Source organism: Caretta caretta, chromosome 18, assembly GCF_965140235.1.
Source record: "Caretta caretta isolate rCarCar2 chromosome 18, rCarCar1.hap1, whole genome shotgun sequence".
NCBI classification, from domain to species: Eukaryota; Metazoa; Chordata; order Testudines; family Cheloniidae; genus Caretta; species Caretta caretta.
In genome coordinates this window covers 4,416,112-4,441,608 of record NC_134223.1, presented here as the reverse complement: position 1 = coordinate 4,441,608, position 25,497 = coordinate 4,416,112, and the positions used below count along the sequence as shown (strand labels likewise).

Genomic DNA, 25,497 nt, shown 5'->3' with positions numbered 1-25,497 from the left:
ACAGACAGACGGAGAGATTACAAACCAGGCTCTACTGCCAGATCTCCAATGGAGTCCGTGTTCACAGAGCAGTTGCCAGGATCCTCGTTAACAAGCAGATGACAATAACCAGGATACTTATATCCAGGATCTCACAACACTTATAAAATCACTTGTCAATCACTGAGTGAGTAACCCTCACAAACTGCCCCCTGTGGGGGAGGTCTGTATTATTAGCCCCATTGTGCAGAGGGAGAAATGAGGCATGAGGAAGTTGAGCATCTTGCCCAAGGCCACCTGGTAAGGTGAATGGTAAAGCTGGGGGTCTATCCCGCTTCCCTGCTCTCACCACTAGAAAAAGCTGCCCCTCAGTTCTCCTCCCCGGACTGACAGGAGGCAGGCGGCCAGCTCCTCTCAGAGCCATGAGCCTTGACAAAGGCAAATGTGTCCGTGTTTGTGTGTGGTGAGACTGTCCCGCCGTGTGTCCACGTGTGTGTGCATCCAGGTGAGAGGGGGTGGGGTCAGGCAGGGTAAGTGATTTGACTGCCTTGGCAAAAAGAGTCCCACATCGACCACAGACTGTGAGTTACATGAGAACCAGCACAGGCCGTGAGAGAGAGGGTGGCCCTTTGTTCACTAGTGAAAGGGCAGTTTCTCAGTCTGGTTGGAGGCCTGGCTAAGGCTTCTGGAAGTATCTAGATCCCACTGGGCATGTTTAGGGATTTAACACAGCTATTAGCATAGTCACACCCCTCTGGCATGACATCTTCTTCTTTGCATTGTCCCATCCATACAAGTAGCCTGGTCCTTTCTGTCCTCTGGGATTGAGCAGAGCAGGAGGGAGGAGGCTGCAGCGCCAGCTGCCAGAGGTCCTGGTGGAGGTGCAGGGGATATCATGGGGAGTGGGGGCGAGGAGAGGGGAGGGGGGGTTGTGCCATCCAGGCGTTCCCTTCGTAATTAGCATTGCAAGAATCATTCAGCCTCTTTAGATACTCGGTATCTGAACAAAATCATTTCCTGTTTGACTTTGTAAATCAAAGGAGATGATACAATAATTAATAATATGTTGACTCATCTCATCAGCATTTTAATTAGTCAGTAGAAATGCAATTTGCAGAGGGGCTGATGGGTCATGTGCTATGCGGGCACAGGGGAGGGGGGTACTGGGGCACTTTGTGGCAGGGACTGGCAAAGGGCAGGGCGAGAAGCAGGAAGTGAGGTTGTTTGACGGCACTGAGAAGAGTTTAATTGTCAGTGTGAAGGGAACGGTTCCAGGGAGGGAGTTGGCCGTGAACCTCTTGGGAGCGCTTTGAAGTTTTAATTGAGAGGAGCGGAAGCCTGCAGGAACAGGGCGGCCCCCACTAACCCTTCCTCCCCCTGCATGTGTCACCGAGATGGAGGGTGACAGTCAGTGTGGCTATTACAGCCAATTACGCACCCGTTAATCACCCAGAGAGAGGAAATGTCAAACCAGACCCCAACACTTCCCGCTGCCTGCCCTTCCCTGGGGTCAAAGGGCGCCCAGCCCGAGCGCACTCAGGCGGCTGCGTTTGTGCTTCCGGCCCTGGCTCCTCTGTCTGTGAGGCTCAGACAGAGCAACTCACCAGCGCCTCCCACCAGCTGCAGCTGAAAGTGAGGGAGGAGGTCCCTTTTGAGGCTGCCAGTCCAAATCCAATCTAGGGCAATGATGACTGAAAGTTATCACCATCTGCAGCTACAGCCTGCTAGGGGCCTCTTGGAAATATGGTTGTTAGCCTCTTGGTCCCGCTCCTAACAGACAACAGTCCACATGAGAACAAATACCATCCCCACCGGCGCTTGCCGGCCCATCCCAGCCTAGGGGCAGGCACTGTTTGCAGAGAGACATGATGGAGGAAGCCAAGGCTGCCATGACACCAAGACCACATTGAACAGTAAAGAAAAACAAAGCCCAGTTTTCACAGCCCCCTGACTCCCTCAGAAGACAATGATCCTCCTGAAATTCGGCATGCTGCAGCTCATCCCTGGGCAGTGCTTTGAAGCGATGGTGTTTTAAAAATTGCCTTTCCAGAGCCATCAGAGTTTCAACCTGGCTGGGCCCAGAAGGTCTAGGTGTGTTTTGTTTCCTCTTGCTGAGGAGAAACCAGCCAGTGTTTTGGGGAGAGTCGGGGTGAGCATCAAAAGTAACAAGCTGTTTCAAACTGGGTAAAGCGCAATGCATATAAACACGGACCAGTCTAAGCTGCCTTTCCGAGCCAGTCTGCTGGGCTAAGCCAGGACGTGGAGGACAGGAGAACCGTGAGAGATGCAGCAGGGCAGGCATCCTGGAGGGGTGTGAAGAGGGGCCCAGGGAAGTAGGGGTCTCAGCTGGGGGAATCTGGGGAGGCAGGAAGCGGACTGCATGGACAAACAGCGGGGCTAGAAGTCTCGAAGGCTCCTGTTGCTCTTAAGCGAAAGCGGAGCTTTGCTGTGACATTCCTAGAGGCCTCCGAGTGGAGGATCAGGGGCTCCAGCAGCCCGCTCTGTGGGGCCCTCATGCCAACTCTGCTAACATTAGCACTTGAACAGGATTGCCATGTTCTCCACCAAGCGAATACCATTGGTACCAGGCTGCAAAGGTCCCCTGGGGCATTCCATGGAGCTCCCGCCTTGTAATTAGGCAGAACCTGATAGATGACGCTAATTTGGTGTTATCCTTCCCCTGAGCCCCCGGCAGATGGCGCCCCTTTAGGGGCTGGTGCTCTGTGCTCTTGTAGTGCACACAGAGCACATTGGCAGCCCACCGTGTGCCCGTGCCGAGGGAAACCCACCAGCGCTTGGTGTGCGCCTGGGGTCTGAACCTGGCAGCAGGCTTAGAGCACGGCCCTGCTGGGAGGAAAGGGAGGCAATGAGCGTGCTGGGGGGCATGGCTCGGGGGGTGAAGGATGAGATGGCCTGTCTCTTGATGGAGGAAGCTAGAGTGGGAAATTCCATCCCTTGACAGGAGGCGTCTGTGACAGATTAATCTGGCCGTGAGTCATATTTCACATGGGACAGAATTAACGCTGGGAATGAAGGCTCAGCATTAGAGGAGCCCTGCATCTTCCACGCAGGCTGAGACGCCTTCAGGGTGACCCTCCAGCCAAGGCAATTAACACCCTGAAGCCTGATCATTCAGGCCAGGACCACGGACAGCCAGCCCTAGGGGGGAGAGCAAGAGCTTTATTTAGTTAGGTAGCTTTTCAGAGAGGAGTCTGAGCTCAAGATGCCTTTGCCAAAAACAACCAGGCTCAGTAAAATCCCAGTGTGACAATATGCCCCTTCCCCAGGCCAACAGCTACCCCCGCAGCCCCTCCCTCCCACAGCTTGGGTCAGTAGCTGGTCTGAGAACAGGCCCTGATGGGCAGCAGATGCCAGCGGGGGGAAGAGCGGGTTACATTCTAAGGTCTGGGGCCTTGACAGAGACTGCCCTGCCTCTCTATTATGCAGCAGGGGGAGGGGGCGACTCAGACATCCACACTAATTTCAGTGGGGGCAGGATGGCACAAGGAGACAAGCATCTCTCAGGCAGGCAGGTCCCAAACCACTGGGGGCTCCACAGGGAAAAAACAATGCCTTAAATTCTACCCCACGACCCTGGCACCACGTGGATGTTGGAGCTGGGACCGTGGCACGGGCTCCCTCTGAGACACACTGCTCCAGGGAGAAGCTGCAGCATTCCGCACCAGCTCCTGTCTCCAGGTGTCACGGGGTCCGTCTACACAGCTGCTGGGAGGTGTAATTCCCAGCGCAGGGAGTTGAATATCTGCTAGCTCTGCTGGAGCTAGCCCCTAAAGATAGCAGTGGGGCCATGGTGACATGGGTGGCTCAGGCTAGCCGCCTTAGTACAATCCCACCTGACTCCTGGGTATGTTTCTTAGGTGGGTAGCCCGAGCTGCCCGTGCCCTTGCAGTCCCACTGCTATTTCCAGGTGCAGCCAGAGCACAGCTAGAGGATGCATGTCACCCTCCCAGCGGCTGTGGAGACAGACCCTTGGAGTGCAGCCCCCTGCAGAGCCCCGTGCAGCGTCTAAGCGAGTGGTGGCAAAAGCGTGGACGATGCAGTAAGGGCTGTATCTGAAAGAAATGGTCACAACTGCCGAGCCCCGAATGAATGGTAGAAAGCCACCCAGATAGCGCTTCTGCATGGTAGTGCTTCACAGCAGCTAGCGCCCCAACTGCCCCCCAGCCTGGGAACTCATGGCAGATGCATCCTCAGCACATGGGACAGCCATAACCCACAGCTATCTTCTGCTTGCTCCCCAACCACGAGCCGCTATCTTACCTAGACTGAGCTCAGCCAACCAGCTCTCACTCGTGTGCCAGTCTCATCCGCCCCTGGGCCAGGTCTTAGGAGTCCTAGCTGGGCTTGGGGAGGCAGTGATGGAGAGCTGGGTGCCACCAGCAGCCTGCAGGCATATCGCATTGCAAGCCCTTCCAGCGGCCCCCTATACACTGAGAAGGAAGGGGAGGGGGCATGCCGTGGAGCTCCACATGAGAACACCCTCAGGGAGCAGGAGCCCTGCCCCGTGCCGCCCGGTGATATTGTGCTGCTTTGGCCACTCCCAGGGTAGCAATACCGGCATGGGCACACAATCTTAACTCATCGCCAGGAGGTCTGCCAAGGCCAGCAGTGCGGGACCCAGTCCTGAAACCACACCGCCAGGACTCAAGGCTGCCAGAGGCATCAAGTTGGTCTGAAAATTGTTGGAGCCACAACCTTCGTAGACTCCGAACCAACAATGCGAGACGGCAGACAGGGCAGTAGCTAGCCAGATCATCAGTGCAGCGAGTGACATTCTCTGGACACAGCAGCTGCCCTCCCAATGGACAGGTGTTGACAATTCCCATCAGCATCAGACACAGCACCCCCTGCTGGCCCTCGCCAGCCAGGACAGACTTGGATTCAAAGCACAGGCTGTTGGACAGAGGGTAATGAGATGCTCATTTGGGGTAACGTTCACCAGTCAATGGAGAAATCGTCACAAGGGCACATCTTCAAAGGCTATTTTAAGTGGCAAATATGGAACAGGAAACACAGGAAATGAAACTGTTTATCCAAAGCAACAAATGGGTTTAGGACGGGGCGCAGGAACAGAGGGAGCTAGGGGGCCAGGGCCCTCCCACTTGTGAAGGAAGCAGGGGACTTGGGGAGAAGGGGCAGAGTGAGGGCGGGATCTTGGGGGAATGGGAGGTACAAGGGTGGGGGTTCAGGGAGAACAGGTGGTGCAGGGACCAGGGCACAGTTGGGGTGCCATTGCCCTCCTCCACACACACACTTTTAGGGACCTTCTGCCTATCCTAGTTTAGGAGGCCAGGAGCTGGGGAGCTGGCATGCTAGGAAGCCACCATCGCTGAAACCCAGACAGCGTAAAGGTGGAGCTGATCGAAAGTTTTTCAACTAACCTTTTTTCTATTGAATAATGCCGTTCTGTCTAAACCAAAATGTTTCGCAGAAACCTCCTGGTTTTGACAAGCCTAGCCTGGCACTCACCAGGGTGTTAAGAGACTCACCTTCAGGCCCAGCTCTGCCTCATTTGACATAGAGACTTGACCTGGAATCTCCCACATCGCAGGTCAATGCTCTGCCCACTGGGCTGCCTCTGTCCTGCTCAATATTTAATTATTTATACAAAGTGAAACAGTTTTGATAGACTGACTCTAGCCTGGTGGTGACCACATGGGAAAGAGGAGAAAGCTGAGTCAAGGACACCACAGTCACAGGCCTGGGAGACAGGAAGGCTAGCGGAGTTGTCAGTTAAAGAAGTTCATCCTGGAGAGAGTGAGTGTGAGTTGGTGGCAGGACACCTGAGAGAAGCCACCACTGGCTGCAAGAGAGGGTGGAGGCTGGACAGAGAGGTTTGGATGTTATCAGCATGGAGGTGGTGGCTCTAGCTATGGAAGTAGCAGAGGTCGCCCAAAGAGGCAAGAAGAGGAGGGAACTAAAGACAAATGGCACAGGAGCAGAAAGAAGAATGCAGAGATGCTGAATGAGCAGTCAGCACAGCGGGAGAGGAAGCAGGAGCCAAGAGATGAGTGAACGCAAAGGCAGAGGATGTGCTCAGCTGTGTCTCAGGCAACAGAGGGACCCAGGAGAATAAGAAAATTAACTTAGGATGCAAAACTACACATCAGGGCAGATCCTAAGCTAGAGTAAATGGGCAACGATCCACTGCAGTCAATGCAGATACGCTGATTTACACCTGCTGGGGTCTAGCCCCGGAAGATTAACCAAAAGGATTCACTAGAGAGCTGGTGGGAGGGATTGAAAGAGTTGAATGCGACAGGTAGAGCTTGGCAAAGGAACAGCCACAGGGCGAGATGTGACAACAGTCCCTGAGTGTTTGAAGGGTGTGACTACCTAGGAGGGGAAGGAATTGTGTTACAAAGGATGTTACAAAGGGGAACGGAATGAAAGTGAACAAAGGAAAATTGACTCTGAATGTCAGAAGCAGCACTGAAGCAGGGTTGTCCTGTATGAACATGTGGAATTGTTTCCTGAAGGATGTGGCAAAAGCCTCGTTGCCTGAGTATTTAAACCTAGGTTGGACAAAGCATTGGAGACCATATTGTGAGGTCTGACGCTTGTGTGCAGTAAGGCAGCGTGGCTGGAAAAGGTCTAACCATCTACAATATATTCTGTTTGCAGGGTACTCATCATTGCAGTTTCTAAAATTAAAGTCAGAGCTGAGCCAAGGATTTGATGTAATTACATATTTGATAATATTCTACATAAAATCTCCTCATCGTTATTATTAAGACTTCACAGTTCGGATCACTCCTTCTCAAACAGATAGAGCAGAGAGAGAAAGACTCCAGCAACAGATCAGAGAAAATGATTGGAGCCTTGGAATGATTCCTCTATGAGAAGGAATTGAAGAGATTAGGGCCACGTAGTTTAGAGAAGAGAGGAAAAAGAGGGGACCATAAAAACGCAACACTTCTGAGAAGGCCACTCCGGCACATTTCAGTTCCGCTAGAAGCTGTGTTGCTTCGTTCTGATTGGCCACGTAACGAGTGGGACTGTTTTTGTTCCCTGATTGGATGAGCACAAGTCTCAGAGCAAGCACCAACACCACCACAGCCAACAGCCGCTGATTAGTGGGAAACGGCTGGCGGCATTACATAACAGCCCCTCCCTGACTCACAGATGTGCACATGTGTAGCCAGATGCTGATCCCGTCTCATCCTGAAGTGCACCTGAGTCCGTGTCTGGCCCAGGAAGGTGCTATTCAGTGTGAGGGAGGCTCAATGTGCCCAATGGAGACAATGAAACCACAGGGCTACGGCTAAACCCTCATGAGAACCTGGCCCTCTCCAAGTCCCATTTCCAGCTTGTGACTCTGGCTTTGACACTGGCCTCTTGCAGTGCCCAACATAATGCCAACAGGCAGTGGGGCACTCGGTGACACAGGCATCCGGGAGAGGAGCAGATGGGCTGCAAATCACAGCTGAGAAGGCTGCAAACGGTAACTGGGCAAACAAATTGGTGTTGGTTGGTATTTCGCTCCCAGGTTGGGTCCACTATAAACGTGTGTTGTCAGGGGTGCTGTCCTTGGGTGGGGGAAGTCGAACATGGGGAACTGTGTGTGTGTGTGTGTGTGTGTGTGTGTGTGTGTGTGTGTGTGTGTGTCCACATGAGGGGGGAGGGGAGGTATGCACATGTTTGGAGCACAGTTGCTGTGTTTGAATATAGGTGTGTCTGCATGGCTTGCTTGCTTGTGGGTACACGTGATGGCGACAGCTTGTGCTGTTCCCAGCCGGGGGTAGAAATCGGGGGATCGTGGTTACAGCCCTTTCATGGCCCGTCAAGGTGTGTCACCAGCAGTGCGGTCTTACAGAGTTGTCTTTTAACAATACCAGTTTCCTGCCACACAAATATCCCTGTTGCTCTATTTGTGCAAATTGTAATCTTGAGGCTGATAAGAAACTGCCGTGTAACTCCAACCTCCTGGGTTGTGCTAGACAACAACCAAAGGAGACTCCAACTCCTGAGCATGCTCACCCCAGTACAGCCGCGTGGGGCCTGAGAACACCTCACCACGGAACACCCACCCGTGCCGAGGAGACGGCCGAGGGCAACAGGACTGTGCTACAGACCCTTCTGGCAAACTCTGCTAGGCTCAGCTGCAGGCTGAAGAGGCTTGTATGTTCAACAGGGAGAAGGCATTGCTGTCTCATTTCCATTTACACCAAAGCTGCCCAGAAGGGCCACAGCCAACATGCCCTGCCGGCTCCCAAAGACCCCATTTCGTCAGTGTGCTCATAGCCTCATACTCACCCCGTGCGATGGGTAGGTCAGCCAGCCCCAGTCTCCGGGGATCATTGCTGTGTCCAACAAGTTCACTGGAAAACACGGGAGGAAAAAATGCATTAGAAAACTGCTCACCTTTCACAAACACCCTGAAAAGCAACACAGCCCAACCTACACTGTGAGACCGTGTGCTCCCACCCCACAGCACAACCCAAGCTACACCGTGAGGCTCTGTGCTCCCACCCTGCAGCACACCCACCTACACCGTGATGCTCTGTGCTCCCACCCCACAGCACACCCACCTACACCATGAGGCCATAGAATCATAGAATATCAGGGTTGAAAGGGACCTCAGGAGGTCATCTAGTCCAACCCCCTGCTCAAAGCAGGACCGATCCCCGACTAAATCATCCGAGCCAGGGCTTTGTCAAGCCTGACCTTAAAAATCTCAAAGGAAGGAGATTCCACCACCTCCCTAGGTAACGCATTCCAGTGCTTCACCACTCTCCTAGTGAAATAGTTTTTCCTAATATCCAACCGAAATCTCCCACACTGCAACTTGACACCATTGCTTCTTGTTCTGTCCTCTTCTACCACTGAGAATAGTCTAGATCCATTCTCTTTGGAACCCCCTTTCAGGTAGTTGAAAGCAGCTATCAAATCCCCCCTCATTCTTCTCTTCCGCAGACTAAACAATCCCAGTTCCCTCAGCCTCTCCTCAGAAGTCATGTGTTCCAGCCCCCTAATCATTTTTGTTGCCCTCCGCTGGATGCTTTCCAATTTTTCCACATCCTTCTTGTAGTGTGGGGCCCAAAACTGGACACAGTACTCCAGATGAGGCCTCACCAATGTCGAATAGAGGGGAACGATCATGTCCCTCGATCTGCTGGCAATGCCCCTACTTATACAGCCCAAAATGCCATTGGCCTTCTTGGCAACAAGGGCACACTGTTGACTCATATCCAGCTTCTCGTCTACTGTAACCCCTAGGTCCTTTTCTGCAGAACTGCTGCCTAGCCATTTGGTCCCTAGTCTGTAGCATTGCATGGGATTCTTCCGTCCTAAGTGCAGGACCATGAGGCTGTGTTACTCCTTGGGAATTCTGCACCACTGTGCATGTGCAGAATTTATGTCCCCCACAGATGTCTTTGTTTCCCTGCAGAAAACTGACCTTCTGACAGGGAAGCAAAGGGAAGCCACAAGATTAGTCATGCGACCCTCCCCAGCAGTATGTTTCAGGTACCCAGGGCAGCCAGCAGAGAGGTAAATCACTGTGAGGCAGGGGGTGGAACTGAGGAAAGCCTGGCTGGTGGCTCCTACCCTGCACCAGGCTCAGCTACTAGCTCAGCTGGGCTGGGGAGGACAGGACGTCCTCTTCCCCTACACAGCATCTGGGGCTGGGTCAGACTTACCCCCAGATTTCTCCTGCAGCTGCAGGAAGCTCTTCAAACCCCCTCCCGCCGCTTCCTGCACCCAACACTCCTCAGCTGCAGGAGGAGGGATCCCTCTACAGGGAGCTGTTCCCCCATCCACCCAACCCCCACGCTTCCAGACCCCCTCATACCCAGACCCTCCTGTCAAGCCTCACCCCCACACTCAGAACTCCCCCGATGAGCCCCACTGCCCCTGCACCCCACCGAGCCCCAACCAGTTGCACCTGATTCCCCACCCCACTGAGTCCCCCACACCCAGAGCCCACGCCAAACTCTATCCCCTCCACACCCAGACTCCCCCATGCTGAGCCCCAACCACCTTCACCTGGACCCCCCTGCAGAGTCCCTTTACTGTTGCACCCAGAACTCCCCAACAAGCCCCTGTGCATCCAGATCCACCCCCCACACACAGATCCCCCACTGAGCCACCCGCAACCAGATTGCCCCACACAGAACCCTCTCAACCCACACCTGGATCCCCCCACACTAAGCCTCTCCACACTTGCATCCTGCTGGGCTGAGCCTGCCTGCCCACGCCTGGTGCACCTGGCACAGAGGGGAGGGCCCTCATGTTTTTCGGGGACAGGCCCGGTCCTTGTGCTGTGTCAGGGTTGGGTGCAGCCTCACTGCTGAGTCTGTGTCCCGGGGTGGGCTGCATAGTGATCTTCCACCTCTGTGCAACCAGTGGCCTGTGTTCCTCAGTGCTACGCTGGAGCCTCCACGTTTATTTGACAAATAAAATTTGCAGAATTTTAAAATATTGTGCACAGAACTTTTATTTTTTGGTGCAGAATGTGTGCTCCCATATCCACCTACGCTCAGAGCTCCATGGATTCCAAGGCCAGAAGAGACCACTGTGATCACCTAGTCTGACCTCCCATATCCCCCAGACCAGAAAACTTCCCCAGAATAATTCCTAGAGCAGATCTTTTAGAACAATATCCAATCTTCATTTAAAAACAGTCAATGATGGAGAATCCTCCACAACCCTTGGTAAATTGTTCCAATGGTTATTTACTCTCACTGTCAAAAATGTATGTCTCGTTTCCAACCTCAATTTTCCAGCTCCAACTTCCAGCCATTGGATCGTGTTAGACCTTCCTCTGCTAGATCGAAGAGCCCATTATTAAACATTTATTCCCCATGTGGGCACTTACACTCTGTGATCAAGTCACCCCTTACCCTTCTCTTTGTTAAGCTACATAGATGGAGCTCCTTGAGTCTATCACTCTAAGGCAGGTTTTCTAATCCTTTAATCATTCTTGTGGCTCTTGGCTGAACCATCTCTAATATAGCAACATCCTCCTTGAATTATGAGCACCAGAACTGGACACAGGATTCCAGCAGCAGTCACACCAATGCCAAACACAGATATAAAATGACCTCTGTGCTCCTACTCGAGAGTCCCCTGTTCTTGCATCCCATAATCACATTAGCCCTTTTGGTCACAGGGTCGCACTGGGAGAGTGTGTTCAGCTCAGTATGCACCCCCTCCCACAAATCTTTTTCAGAGTCCCTACTTCCCAGGAGACAGCCTCCCATCCTGCGGTCTTTGTTCTAGAGGTGAACATTTACAGCTGGCTGGATTACAACTGTAGATGTCTTGACTAGCTCCTCCGATACTAATGACAGATGCCGCAAGCCCCTGTCCAGACCTGACAGGCAGGAGCCCTCAGCTACTGTGGCCGCAAGGGTGACAAGAGCTGGACAATTAGCAGGGTGCTCGTTCTGCTCTCAGAGTCTGTGGCTGAGTGGGCTGGGGCCTGCATCATCATCAGGGCAAAGCAAGCAGGTATCAAGCGGTGAGATGTAGGCAGAGGGGACAAATGCCCCCGGACCCTTCTCCCAGCGTCTCTTCCCACTTACCTCCTGCGGGAAGGGACAGTGCAGAGCTGGGAGAGGTGAACGGTGACTGCAGAGCAAACCAGAGGTGAAGCCAGCATGACAGATCTTTAGGGGAGCTGTGAGTGTGGGGGAGAGTGGGTGCATGGGTCTGATTCCTGTTTGCTCTGCCCTGACCCTCACCCATCCCCGCACAGGGCAGCACCTTGCACCCGATTAAACCCTGCAGAGGGTCTCACCCTTTGGGGCACTGATGTCCATGGCTGTTACTCAGCTCACAGACAGTGAGGAGCTGACTAAGGGTAACAGGCCGATTTGCAGGGGCCCTTCTCACCTGGGGTCACTGAGAGTTCCTAGTGCAGGTCCCTTGCTGGGCTGGGAAGGGACACAGCTCTAGCTCTGGTGATGTTCTGCTAACAGGGGCTGTGTGCTCAGCCAGGCTCTACAAACTGCTGCAGATCAGGGTCCTCTGCAACAAGGATCCATGCACCGTCCAGCACAGGGGGCACTCCCATGTATCAGCCCCTCCTGAGGAAATGGGAGATGGGAGAGGACAGAGAGCAGGAGGGGCAAGGAGAAGACGGGAAGGACTTGAGACATTCTCCTGAGCCTTCCCCAGCCCAGTGCAGCACTCACCTCGCTGGGCTGGCAGTTTCTCATTGTCTTCTGGAGGCTCAGCTGAGCCCTTTCAACTCACTTCATGCATGGTGTGATCTGGCTTTGAAGTCTGCAGACCAAACGCTGCCCCACTTCCCAGCCAGAAGCAGCTACCCCCCTTCACGACTCTGCTAACACCACACGAGAGACTGGAGTTCTCAAGAACAGACTGCAGGGGAGAGGCTGCAAGAGGGGTGCCATCAAAGTCACCCCTTCTAATGCCCTCCTACCACTGGGAGCCCAGCTTAAGGAGGAGGCCCAGACAAATCAATCCAGGGAGAGGAAAGCTGCTTAGGCCAGGGGAGGGACGAGGATGTCTTTACACACTCTCAAGAGTTTTCTATTTAAGCCAGTTCAATGTCTTCTGGGAGAAGGAGAGGAAGCCAGCATGGAATAAAAGCAGAGAGGGGGGAGATTGCCTGCGGGCTGCAAACTGATACACCTGGCTCCCATTAGCCCCATACAGATGTGCCCAGCAGCTCAGCTACTGCTTGGAATTAGCCTACGGGAAGTGCACGCCTGCCCCAGAAATGCTCTGCACCTGGTATGTTTCCCTGGACGCTTCAATCAATAAAGCTTGTAAGGCAAACAGGAGATTGCGGATTTCCGGAGTCTCTCGGCAGGCTCAGCCTTGTATCAGGAGCAGGACAAACTGACCTTCCATTGCTTCTATCGACCAGCAATCGATCCTCCCACCCGCTCTCTCCAGCCTTTCCCTGCTTCGCTACTGCTTGATCTTTGGCTTTCACAATCTCTTAACCCTCTGGCATGGAACCACCCCTGCCATGGCCTGTAACACTCCCTGCACTTTGCCAGCACCGGGCCTCAGACCCCCGCACAGCACCACCCACCACCAGCTCGACAGCCCTTTGGTAGCAGACACAGCTGGCATGGCACCCACACGCCCTGCTCACATGCCGTGAGCATGTGGGTGAAACGCTGCTGGCTCGAGCTTGCTCTGGCGATGTGGCAGGCAGGCGAAAGGTGCTCAGAAAGGCCAGACACTGACTCCCTCTCGGATAGGGGTGTCTACAGCCCTGCTCAGCGAGATGGTACCCGGACTCTGGGCAGGGCTGCCACGCATTCAGGTTTTACCCGGACAGTCTGGTTTTTGGCTTCTATGTCTGGGTGCCAGTTAGGGATGCCAGGTGCCTGGGTTTTTATTGGAAAGTCCAGTTGAAAAGGGGACCTGGCAGTGTCCAGTCAGATGCACTGACTGGACACTAACAGTCTGGTCACCATGGGGCAGGGGGAGGCTCCAGGTCATTAACCCACGCCAGCCCCTGCTCAGCCAGGGCCACCTTCTACCTGCAGGCTGGCTCCTTGTCAGGCTGCAGTGGTTCCCAGAGCAGAGGGAGCCCAGCTGTCAGGGGAGGGAGGTGGAGACAATCCAGCAAGCCAAGGAGAGGGGGAGGGGAGAGAGGCACAAGCGACAGGGGCAGGGCCTTGGGGGAAGAGGCGGAGAAGGGGGCATGGCCTGAAGGGAATAGGTGAGGCAGGGGCCGGGCCTCAGGGAAGAGGTGGGGCAGGACCTCAGGGGTCCGGCTGCCAGTGATTAGAAAGGTGGCAACCCAGTCGGCACAGCCCCAAGGCACACTGGCCAGAGAGTGTGTGCTCCAGTGTGGCCACCCCAACTGCATGGCTTAGCAGAGGCAGCTCAAAATATCAGCCAGCACCTGCAAGCACAGAAACAGGGACCTTTGGCCACTGACGATGTCATCAGACAGCTGCCAAGCGTGCACCCTGATCCTTCTCTCCTCTCTGCTGATTGGCTATTGGCTCCCACCTCCTCTGAGGCAATCCCAGGATCAGGCTCTTTTGCACTGATATAACTATGTCCACACTGGGGGTTGCACCCATTTCACTATGTCAGTAGAAAAATCACAGCCCTAAGTGAAATAATTCCATTGGTACAAAAGTGGTGTGGAGACCAGACCTGGCAGGGGACTCTAGGAACCGGAATACAAACAATAAACACCACTGCTGAACCCGCCTCAGCTGGGCTCCCTCAAGGCCAGGAAGGAGACTCCAGCAGGCAGGGCATTCTCCTCTAGCAAGGGCGGGCTCCATGCAGCCAGAGGAACAGTGCCACTTTCACTTACTATTACAACTCAGGGAACGGGTGGCGGAGGCAGGTAGCGGGGAAGCAAGCTGACTGCGAAGGGCCCAGGCATCACGCTCCTGACAGAGCAGATTAGGGGCTCTGGAGCCATTTATTAATGTTAGCAGAACAATTGGAAAGAATTTTCAGGGTTTCATTGGCTCAGCAGCAGGACGAGGCCCTGTGCGCCTGGCAGGCACTGCACAGACTGCCAAAGAGCTGCCTTGCCCTCGGCACACAGTAATTACCTCCGAGATCTCACGTCCATTGTTATTTGTTATTGTTAATTGGAAGATTTTCTGCCTATTTGCCCTGGGTAATTCACCCAGCAAGGGGCTGGATCTGGAAGATTTCCTGCTCGGAATGCTGCAGCAGGCGACCTGCGCCCTTGGCGACACACAGGACGCCTTACTCGCCAGCCAGGCAGCAGGGAGGTCGCTGCTAGCATAGGCCCTGCTGGGACCCTCCACGGGAAAACAGTGCCCTAGGCAAGCAAAGACACGGCCTCCGATCTCACTGTGAGCGACCGGGAAGGCTTTGGAAGCCTGCTATGATCCAGGATTAAGGTTCCATGTGTGACAAAGTGGGATTGTTCTTAAGGTTTCCTCTGAATACTGTGGGGGTGCCTCAGTTTCCCCTAGGCATTTCTTAAGTCTCTAGGTGGTGGGATAAGGAGGTGTAATTGTTGCAGAGCAAAGGGCCAGTGTACATAAATGGCCGACACTCTGTCTCCTGGCAACTGATGGCCTGGGCCCTTCCCCCCTGCAAGGTGAGAGCTAAAGGTGTTGGAGAGCAAAGGAATCAGATGACCTCCTGGCCCGGGACAGGGACAAAGCCCAGAGGAGGAGGGGCTGGGGAGTGATTCAGTTTTGGGCTGGCTGAGGATGTGGAGTGAAGTGTAGACATGGTTGTCTGGCTCACTGCCCCTCAAAATGGACCCGGCTGACGGGTCCTGTTTTCTGAACCTACAAGCTCTGTTTTAGACCATGTTCCTGTCATCTAATAAACCTGGCTGAGAGTCACATCTGACTGCGAAGTTGGGGGGCAGGACCCTCTGGTTGGGAAGCGCACAGAGGGGCAGAGGATGCTGAATGCTCCGAGGTCAGACCCAGGAAGGTGGAAGCCGTGTGAGCTTCTTGCCCTGCCGACAGTCTGCTCCCAGAGAGGAGACTTCACCAGAGTCCTGCCTGGCTTCGTAGGGAGCAGTTCCAGAGCATCGCCCACAGTCTCCGTGACAACTGGTGACAGAGGTGGGATGTACTGCACCTCGTGGATGGCGTTTCCTGCAGTAAGTGACTGGGGAACAGTAAAACGAAGGGGGGATAACGAGGACCAGGCGTGCTGAAGGCTCAGAGAGGGACGGTCTCAGGGGCCGGTTAACCCCTGGGAGTGTGTGAACAGCGAGAAGGACTTTTGCAGTAACAGCGTCCCCCTGGGGATTGCAGCGAGCGGTCCCGGGGTGGAGGAGTCTGCAGCTTGACCCTGGCAAAGAGGTGGTGACCTCAAGAGGGGCTGGTATACTAGGGTTCTCCCTGGAAACCGTGGGTAGCTGAGAGCACACAGGCCTGTGAGTCCACAACAACTTGGGAACAGTGGAGTGATGGCCTCTCACCATCTCCTTAAGAAGGTCATTGTAACCCTGTACAAAAAGAGAGCGTTGCGCATTGGAAAGTTCTCCAAAGCACAGTTAATCGTGCAGCTGGAGGATGATGACCGCTCTAAGGAGCAGATTCCTGACCCAGATCGGGGAGGATCTGGGAGCAGCTGGAGCAGTAGCCAGGCATCCCCAAGACTCCTGTCCCCGACCAGATGGGGGTCTTCATGATCGGGTTCCCCATCGGGGGATCAGAGACGGATGGGATTGGAGCTGAGTCCAAGAGAGCAAGAGGACTGAGAGAGCCAGCGAGAGCCTGAGAAAGAGCTGCAGGAAAAGCAGCAGCAGCATGACCTGGTGAAAATCATGGAGCAGGTCCTCAAGGAATCAATTCTGAAGTACTTAGAGGAGAGGAAAGTGATCAGGAACAGTCAGCATGGATTGACCAAGGGCAAGTCATGCCTGACTAATCTAATCGCCTTCTATGATGAGATAACTGGCTCTGTGGATGAGGGGAAAGCGGTGGACGTGTTGTTCCTTGACTTTAGCAAAGCTTTTGACACGGTCTCCCACAGTATTCTTGCCAGCAAGTTAAAGAAGTATGGGCTGGATAAATGGACTATATGGTGGATAGAAAGTTGGCTAGATTGTCGGGTTCAACGGGTTGTGATCAATGGCTCCATGTCTAGTTGGCAGTCGGTATCAAGTGGAGTGCCCCAAGGGTCGGTCCTCGCGCCGGTTTTGTTCAATATCTTCATAAATGATCTGGAGGATGGTGTGGATTGCACCCTCAGCAAGTTTGCAGATGACACTAAACTGGGAGGAGAGGTAGATACGCTGGCGGGTAGGGATAGGATACAGAGGGCCCTAGACAAATTGGAGGATTGGGCCAAAAGAAATCTGATGAGGTTCAACAAGGACAAGTGCAGAGTGCTGCACTTAGGACGGAAGAATCCCATGCACCGCTACAGACTAGGGACCGAATGGCTAGGCAGCAGTTCTGCAGAAAAGGACCTAGGGGTTACGGTGGACAAGAAGTTGGATATGAGTCAAAGGTGTGCCCTTGTTGCCAAGAAGACCAATGACATTTTGGGATGTATAAGTAGGGGCATTGCCAGCAGATCGAGGGACGTGATCGTTCCCCTCTATTCGACATTGGTGAGGCCTCATCTGGAGTACTGTGTCCAGTTTTGGGCCCCACACTACAAGAAGGATGTGGATAAATTGGAGAAAGTCCAGCGGAGGGCAACAAAAATTATTAGGGGACTGGAACACATGACTTATGAGGAGACGCTGAAGGAACTGGGATTGTTTAGTCTGCGGAACAGAAGAATGAGGGGGGATTTGATAGCTGCTTTCAACTATCTGAAAGGGAGTTCCAAAGAATCATAGAATAGAATATCAGGATTGGAAGGGACCTCAGGAAGTCATCTAGTCCAAGTCCCTGCTCAAAGCGGGGCAAATTTTTGCCCCAGATCCCTAAATGGCCCCCTCAAGGATTGAACTCACAACCCTGGGTTTAGCAGGCCAATGCTCAAACCACTGAGCTATCCCTCCCAAGAGGATGGATATAGATTGTTCTCAGTGGTAGCAGATGACAGAACAAGGAGTAATGGTCATAAGTTGCAGTGGGGGAGGTTTAGGTTGGATATTAGGAAAAACTTTTTCACTAGGAGAGTGGTGAAACACTGGAATGTGTTACCCAGGGAGGTGGTGGAATCTCCTTCCTTAGAAGTTTTTAAGGTCAGGCTTGACAAAGCCCTGGCTGGGATGATTATTTGGGGATTGGTCCTGCTTTGAGCAGGGGGTTGGACTAGATGACCTTCTGAGGTCCCTTCCAACCCTGATATTCTATGATTCTATGGTGGAGCGGAAAGGCATAGGGGACCTCCCAGGGGTGAGTGGGGATCAACCCCGGGATGCCAGTTCCGCAGGGAACCTTGACACTAAATTGCTGCCCCTGGTTAAGGGGGGGGATGTGGATGCCCACCACACTGCCTTTGAGCAGGCTGGTGATTTGAACCAGGGGGACTCTGCGGAAAAGCTCTGGTGTCTAGCTCCCTTGTTGGGTCCCAAGACCATGGACACCATCAGCCAGATGGGTGGGGTGGTAGACAGGCTCCCACTCCTGACCCCAACCTATATGTCTGTGTGGAGTCTCCTGGATTCAGGCCCCTCGGACCCTCAGTGGGAGCGGAAGGTGGCGGTCAATGGGGAGACATTCCTGGGGTGGCAAGACCCTGGAACAGAGAGAACTGTTGTCAGGCCCTGGGTGGTGCAGCCTCAGATGCTGAGGGGCTGTGAGACCTGGGTGAGGGTCCTAGGTCCTAGGGATGAAGCCCCTCACCCTGCCGATGGCCCAGATCCCTGTGCAGACCCAGAAGGGGTCGGGCTGGCTAGTTGTTGGGGTTCTCCAGAATATCAGCTGTGAGACCCTGTTGGGGGGTGACTGTGTCTCTTTGGGACCGGATCCAGGCCCTGCTCCTGTAATGGCCAAGGGTTTGAATTTGAATCCAGGGAACCAATTGGCGAAGAGGGAAATGGTCAGTGAAAATGCAGATGACCTGGCTGGCAGGAGGGAGGAGCTGCTAGGCTTAGGATACCTGCCAACCTGTAACCAGACCCCTGGGGCTGGGTGGGACAAAGAGATTTTCCCTGCCCCCCTGAACACTGGAGAGGGGGCTCACACTGGCTCTGATGCGGTAAAGAGAGCAGAGAGCTCGCTGCCTGCCCCCACTGGGACAGCCAGGACAGCGCTGAGCAAGGGGGCAGATAAGACCCCAGCTGAGGGGGGGGGGCCCACAGGCAGGGCAGGATGGCTGCTAACCAGGTTTGCCTGGTCCAGAGGCGCTGCTGGGAAGTGATCCCATGGCAGGGAAGGGGCTCTGGACATAGTGGGGCCCCTCAGCAAGGCGATCTGGTTGGGGAAGAAATGCATCCTGGTGGTGTTGGATTTTGCCAACCGCTACCCAGGGGTGGGGCATCTGCCCTCTGCTGAGGCAGACATGCTGCTGACCATCTTCAGCAAAGAAGGGGTTCCCAGCGAGATCCTTACAGACCAGGGGTCCAATGTCATGTCAGCCCTGCTCCAGGGCTTGTGGGAGAATTGTGTGGTCTGGCCTTGGACCTCTGCATATCACTCTCAGTCCAAGGGGCTGGTGGAGAGGATCAGAGATTGGCCCATTCTCCAGACCGAAAAAAGGTCCAGGCCTTTATCAGGATGGCGGGGTACTACTGGGGGTTTGTACCCCACTTTAGCTCCCTAGCTACTCCCATCACTGAGCTACGTACAAAGGAGAAGTCAGACAAGGTGGTCTGGACCGAGCAGCGCCAGAGGGCTCTCTGTGCACTGAAGGAGGCTCTAACCCAGGGCCTGGTAAATCTGGTAAACCCGAACAGTGCCAAGCCCTTTACAGTGTTCACCGATGCCACAGACACAGGGCTGGGCATGATACTAATGCAGGTCGATGCGGAGGGGGGGAGACACCCCACTGGGTGCCCAAGCAAAAAGCTGCTGCCCCGGGAGCAGAATTACGTGGCCATAAAGAAGAAACGTCTGGCCATGGGGCAGGCCCTTAAAGAGCTGCAGCCGTATCTATTGGGGCGGTGCTTTGCAGTGTATACTGACCCCTCTGCCTGGACATGGCTGCATCCAATGAAAGGGGCTGATGCCGAGCGGCGGGTGACAGAGACACATAGCCAGAGGGTGGCCAAAGTCAAGACGGGGGCTCTTAACCAAGAGAGCCCGAATCACAGCCCTCCAGACTGGAGCGCTGGGAGAAGACCTGATCTCAGTTTGAACCCCAGGGATTTTGGGGTGGAAAAAGGGCATGGGCTGCATAAACTTTCCCAAATGCGGCCTGTGAGTGCCATCGAGCACACCCGACCTAAGGGAGAGCGTAAAATAGGAAGGGCCTGGTGTAACTCCCACCAAGGAATGGGAGAGATGATGGGGCATCCATGGGAACCCATTGGTGGGTTCGAACTTCCCCAGGTCGCCAGCTAAAGTGACCTTGCTCAGTTCGGTCTGGAAGGGGGAGAGATGTGACGAAGTGGGACTGTTCTTAATGTTTCCTCTGAATACTGTAGGGGTGCCTCAGTTTCCCCTATGCATTTCTTCAGTCTCTAGGTGGTGGGATAAGGAGGTGTAATTGTTGCAGAGCAAAGGGCCAGTGTACATAAATGGCTGACACTCTGTCTCCTGGCAACTGATGGCCTGGGTCCTTCCCCCCTGCAAGGTGAAAGCTAAAGGGTTGGAGAACAAAGGAATCAGGTGACCTCCTGGCCTGGGAAAGGGACAAAGTCCAGAGGAGGAGGACGGGGAGAGTGAGTCAGTTGGGGCTGACTGGGGACATGGAGTGAAGTGCAGACGTGGTTGTCTGGCTCACTTCCCCCCAAAATGGAGCCAGCTGAGGAGTCCTGTTCTCTGCACCGACAAGCTCTGTGTTAGACCGTGTTCCTGTCGTCTAATAAACCTCTGTTTTACTGGCTGGCTGAGAGTCACGTCTGACTGTGGAGTTGGGGGGCAGGATCCTCTGGCTTCCCCAGGACCCTGCCTGGGCGGACTTGCTGGGGGAAGCGCACGAAGGGGCAGAGGATGCTGAATGCTCCGAGGTCAGACCCAGGAAGGTGGGCGCCGTGTGAGTTTCTTGCCTTGCAGACAGGCTGCTCCCAGAGAGGAGACTTCCCCAGAGTCCTGCCAGGCTTCGTAGGGAGCAGTTCCAGAGCATCGCCCAGGGACGCTGGGACACCGTGTATGCCTGGCAGCCGCTGCTTGTGCTGCATGGCTCCTGCAGCGCACTCCTCCTCCCGCCCAAGCACTGTGCCTTGGTGAGTGGCAGGAAACGAATCAGCTACATTCTGTCCAATCTCGGTCCCATCCGGAGCTGCTTACCCAGGTCCCCATGTGCAGGGGGAGAGGTAATGAGCATTTCCATTATTGTAAAATAAACAGCTAATGGACACATGTGTAGTTCCCATCTAGCCCTAAGGATGCAGTCTCCAGACTATGTGCTCATGTATGAAAGCAGATATCCTGTTTTATGGCATAAGAACGAGGCTCACAATCCCTTAGACGTGCGACAGGATATGATGCTATTGGCCCAGTCAGCAGAAATCTGACTGGTTTTACTTGTCATTATAATAGTGATTAGATTTTGCACTTAATCTGTGGCTCGTAAGAGTGAGTAAACAGCCTTCTCCCTACTTTACAGATAGGGAAACTGAGGCAGGAGGTGCTGCAAGTCTTACCCAAAGTGACACAGTGAGACATTGGCTTCGATAGGGACAGAGGCCAGCTCTCTTGACTTGGATTTCTTTGCTTTAACCACTAGACATGCTGCCCATGGGTAACGTGTCAGGATTAATTGAAACACAGAAGACTGAACAGTCCAGTTAAGGGAAGTTTCTCACCGTGGCGAGGGGTGACTTAGCCACACAACAGCAACTGATGTTAATGAAAGGCACAGAATTAAAGATCACAAGAAGCGCAGAAAATACCTCCCACCAAGCCTTGCTCCTGGGTTCGCAGTGGGGAAAAGAACATAGGACAAGGCCTGCCCCACTGCAGGTGAGCTGGACTAGACCCACAGCTAGCATCGACGGTACAGAGACAGAGCAATCAGCCCTGCCCCAGTGCAGATGGCCGTGCCAGATGCTTCATAAGGGGTCCCTTTCATCCAGAATGTTTCTAGGCATATCCGAAAGCAGCAGGGGAGCAAGAGGAGCTCCAAGATCCCTCACTAACTGTTAACCTGCTGCAGTCCTCGGCCCACTGATTAGATCCTCTCCCTCCCAGGCAGTCATCTCAGTAGCACACACATGGAGAGGAAGGGTCAGTGGGAGCAGCCCTGTCCCCTTGGGCTTCAGTTCTTCGCCATTAGAACTTCAAAGGCCTCCCAAGATTCCCAGCCAGGCTCTGTCCCTGGAACACCTTTTGCATTGATAATTAAACTCTTTGCTGTGTTTTCCCGACATGTCTGTTCTCTGCCTCTCAGTTACTAACCCACTCAAACAGCAGAGTGGTGAAACTGAGCTCCCCTCTCCGGGCACCCTCGCCAAGCAGGGCTCTCAACTCCCCCACACTCTGGGTTCTCCCCACTACTGGATCCAGCACAGCACCATGAATAAACCAAAGCAGAAAGCAAGCATCAGAGTCACGGCCTCATAGAATCATAGAATCATAGAATATCAGGGTTGGAAGGGACCTCAGGAAGTCATCGAGTCCAACCCCCTGCTCAAAGCAGGACCAATCCCCAATTAAATCATCCCAGCCAGGGCTTTGTCAAGCCTGATCTTAAAAACTTCTAAGGAAGGAGATTCTACCACCTCCCTAGGTAACGCATTCCAGTGTTTCACCACCCTCCGAGTGAAAAAGTTTTTCCTAATATCCAACCTAAACCTCCCCCACTGCAACTTGAGACCATTACTCCTTGTCCTGTCCTCTTCCACCACTGAGAATAGTCTAGAACCATCCTCTCTGGAACCACCTCTCAGGTAGTTGAAAGCAGCTATCAAAGCCCCCCTCATTCTTCTCTTCTGCAGACTAAACAATCCCAGTTCCCTCAGCCTCTCCTCAGAAGTCATGTGTTCCAGACCCCTAATCATTTGTGTTGCCCTTTGCTGGACTCTCTCCAATTTATCCACATCCTTCTTGTAGTGTGGGGCCCAAAACTGGACACAGTACTCCAGATGAGGCCTCACCAATGTCGAATAGAGGGGGACGATCACGTCCCTCGATCTGCTCGCTATGCCCCTACTTATACATCCCAAAATGCCATTGGCCTTCTTAGAAACAAGGGCACACTGCTGACTCATATCCAGCTTCTCGTCCACTGTCACCCCTAGGTCCTTTTCCGCAGAACTGCTGCCTAGCCATTCGGTCCCTAGTCTGTAGCGGTGCATTGGGTTCTTCCGTCCTAAGTGCAGGACCCTGCACTTATCCTTATTGAACCTCATCAGATTTCTTTTGGCCCAATCCTCCAGTTTGTCTAGGCCTCTCTATCACTGGCCTTTTTTGAGTCAAGTTTGGATTTTTTATAAAATATCTGCTCTCATTCCAGCAGGAATGGTTGTGGTAGAGTTCCAGAGGGTCGGACTGAATGATCACAGTGGTCCCTTCTGGCCTTGGAATCTATGGAAAGGGGGCAAGGAATGGGCACCAGGAATGGGCACCCCCTGCAGGAGGCAAACCGGGCAGTGGCATGCTTTCCCCATAGACCGAAGCAGTATTTTCAAGAGACAGGTGTGGCCAGGTATCTGTAGCCAACCATTTAATCAGCGAATCAGCAGAGCGGCCAACCCCGCAAGCCTTCAACACCGTGAATCAGGCCTCTAAACATTATCAGACTTGCTTAAAACCCATGAGATTTTAAACAATAACAAAATGTCAGGTGTTTTTCTTGGCCTTCTGTTCTCTACAGGGTCACACTTTCAAGCTTTTCTCCACAGCAATGAGGGGGCTAGAAATGTACCTTCTCTTGAAAAGAAAGATGAAATTCTCACGACTCCAGGATTTAAGAAAAAATCAAATCCTGAAAAACTCACAGTAAAACTGGGAGTTGGTATCACTGGTATATGGAGTTTGTCCTGTCCAGGAACAACCCATGAATGGCTCCAGATTGTTTGTTATTCATAGAATCATAGAATATCAAGGTTGGAAGGAATCTCAGGAGGTCATCTAGTCCATCCCCCTGCTCAAAGCAGGACCAATCCCCAACTAAATCATCCCAGCCAGGGCTTTGTCAAGCCTGATCTTAAAAACTTCTAAGGAAGGAGATTCCATCACCTCCCTAGGTAATGCATTCCAGTGTTTCACCACCCTCCTAGTGAAAAAGTTTTTTCCTAATATCCAACCTTAACCTCCCCCACTGCAACTTGAGACCATTACTCCTCGTTCTGTCATCTGCTACCACTGAGAACAGTCTAGATCCATCCTCCTTGGAACCCCCTTTCAGGTAGTTGAAAGCAGCTGTAAAATTTTTGATTTTGCAGTGGATTGTTTGTCCACACCAGTTACAGCCTCCGGACTGGTTCGCTAAATCACATGCTATTCTTACTGACCACAATGTCCAAACCTGGATGCCTGAAGTTAAGCACCTCCCAAGCATGGGTGGCGAGTTCTATGGGCCCGTGGTGCCTGGGCACCAGGAATATTCCAGGGCCTGGCTCCAGCACTGGTCTCTCCCTCGGCCCCACCTTCCTTCCCGGGCGCCCCCGCCCTGTGCATCCCCTGGGCCATTTAAAACAGCCCGGGGGCCCCCACTCACCACCGGCAGCACAGGAGAGCTGAACGGCTTCCTGCCTGCTCGCTCCACATGGCTGCCGGCACCTCCCTGCAGCCCCTGAGTGGGGTTGGTCTGTGTCCTGCCCCAAGCACCCCAGAGGCCAATGGGAAGCTGCGGGGGCAGTGCCTAGGGGTAGCAGAATGTGGAGACTCCCAGCCCCCCCGCTCTCCCCAGCCCCTCCCAGAGCCTACATCCCCCCTTTGGCCCCCAAACTCCCTCCCAGAGCCTGCACCCTTCACCCCCTCCTGCACCCCCACCCCTTGCCCAAGCCTAGAGCCAGCACCCTGCACACAAACTCCATCCCAGAACCTGCACCCCAGACCCCTTCCCCCACCCAAACTCCCTCCCAGAGCCCAACCTCTCACCCATCCTGCACCCCAATCACCTGCCCCAGCCCAGGGCCTGCACCCCAGACCTCCTCGCCCCCACCCAAACTCCCTCCCAGAGCCTTAGGCAGGTGGGGGGTGGAGTTTGGGGGTGGAGCTTGGGGGGCGGGTTTGGGCACCACCAAAATTTCTACAAACCTGCCGCCCCTGCACCCAATGGGCCGGATCCAGAAAGGGGGTGAGCACTCCAGGCCACTACTGCCTGCAATAGAAGCTGCAGCTCCTCAGCAACTTTGAAAACCTGGGTCTATCCCAGGGATGGGCAAACTTTTTGGCCCAAAGGCCACATCTGGGGATAGAAATTGTATGGCGGGCCATGAATGCTCACAAAATTGGGGTTGGCGTGTGGGAGGGGGTGAGGGCTCTGGGGTGGGGCCAGAAATGAGGAGTTCAGGGTGTGGGAGGGGGCTCTGGGCTGGGGCAGGGGAGTGAGGTGGGGGGGATGAGGGCTCTGGTTGGGGGTGTGGGCTCTGGGGTGGGGCTGGGGATGAGGAGTTTGGGGTGTAGGAGGGTGTTCTGGGCTGGGACCTAAGGGTTCTGAGGGTGGGAGGGGGATCAGGGCTGGGGCAGGGGCGCGGGGGAGGTTCAGGGGTGCAGGCTCCAGGTGGGGCTTACCTCAAGTGGCTCCCAGAAGCAGCAGCATGTCCCATCTCTGGCTCCTAGGCGGAGGTGCAGCCAGGCGGCTCTGCATGCTGCCCTGTCCGCAGGCACAGCCTCTGCAGCTCCCATTGGCTGTTGTTCCCGGCCAATGGAAGCTTCGGGGGTGGCACTTGGGGCAGGGGCAGCTTGCAGAGTGGAGCCCCCGGCTGCCTCAACATGTAGGAGCCAGAGCGCGGCCATGCCACTGCTTCTGGGAGCCATGTGGAGAGGCCACTGACCCTGATCCCCGGCTGGAGCACGGCAAGCCCCAGATCCCGCTGGCCAGCAGGAGCTCAAGGGCCAGATTAAAACGGCTGGTGGGCTGGATGCG

At 54.2% G+C, this 25,497-nt stretch overlaps 1 protein-coding gene across 3 annotated transcripts in view; it reads right to left on the bottom strand.

Annotated features, from left to right (window-relative positions):
• EPHA8 (EPH receptor A8) overlaps positions 1-25,497 on the bottom strand; it is a 137,636-nt gene that overhangs the window by 98,778 nt on the left and 13,361 nt on the right. For all 3 annotated transcript variants that reach the window (XM_048824902.2, XM_048824903.2, XM_075120994.1), the window contains exon 2: positions 8,257-8,321. In XM_048824902.2, coding sequence (XP_048680859.2) covers positions 8,257-8,321 — 65 coding nt within the window. The remainder of the gene's footprint in view (positions 1-8,256; positions 8,322-25,497) is intronic.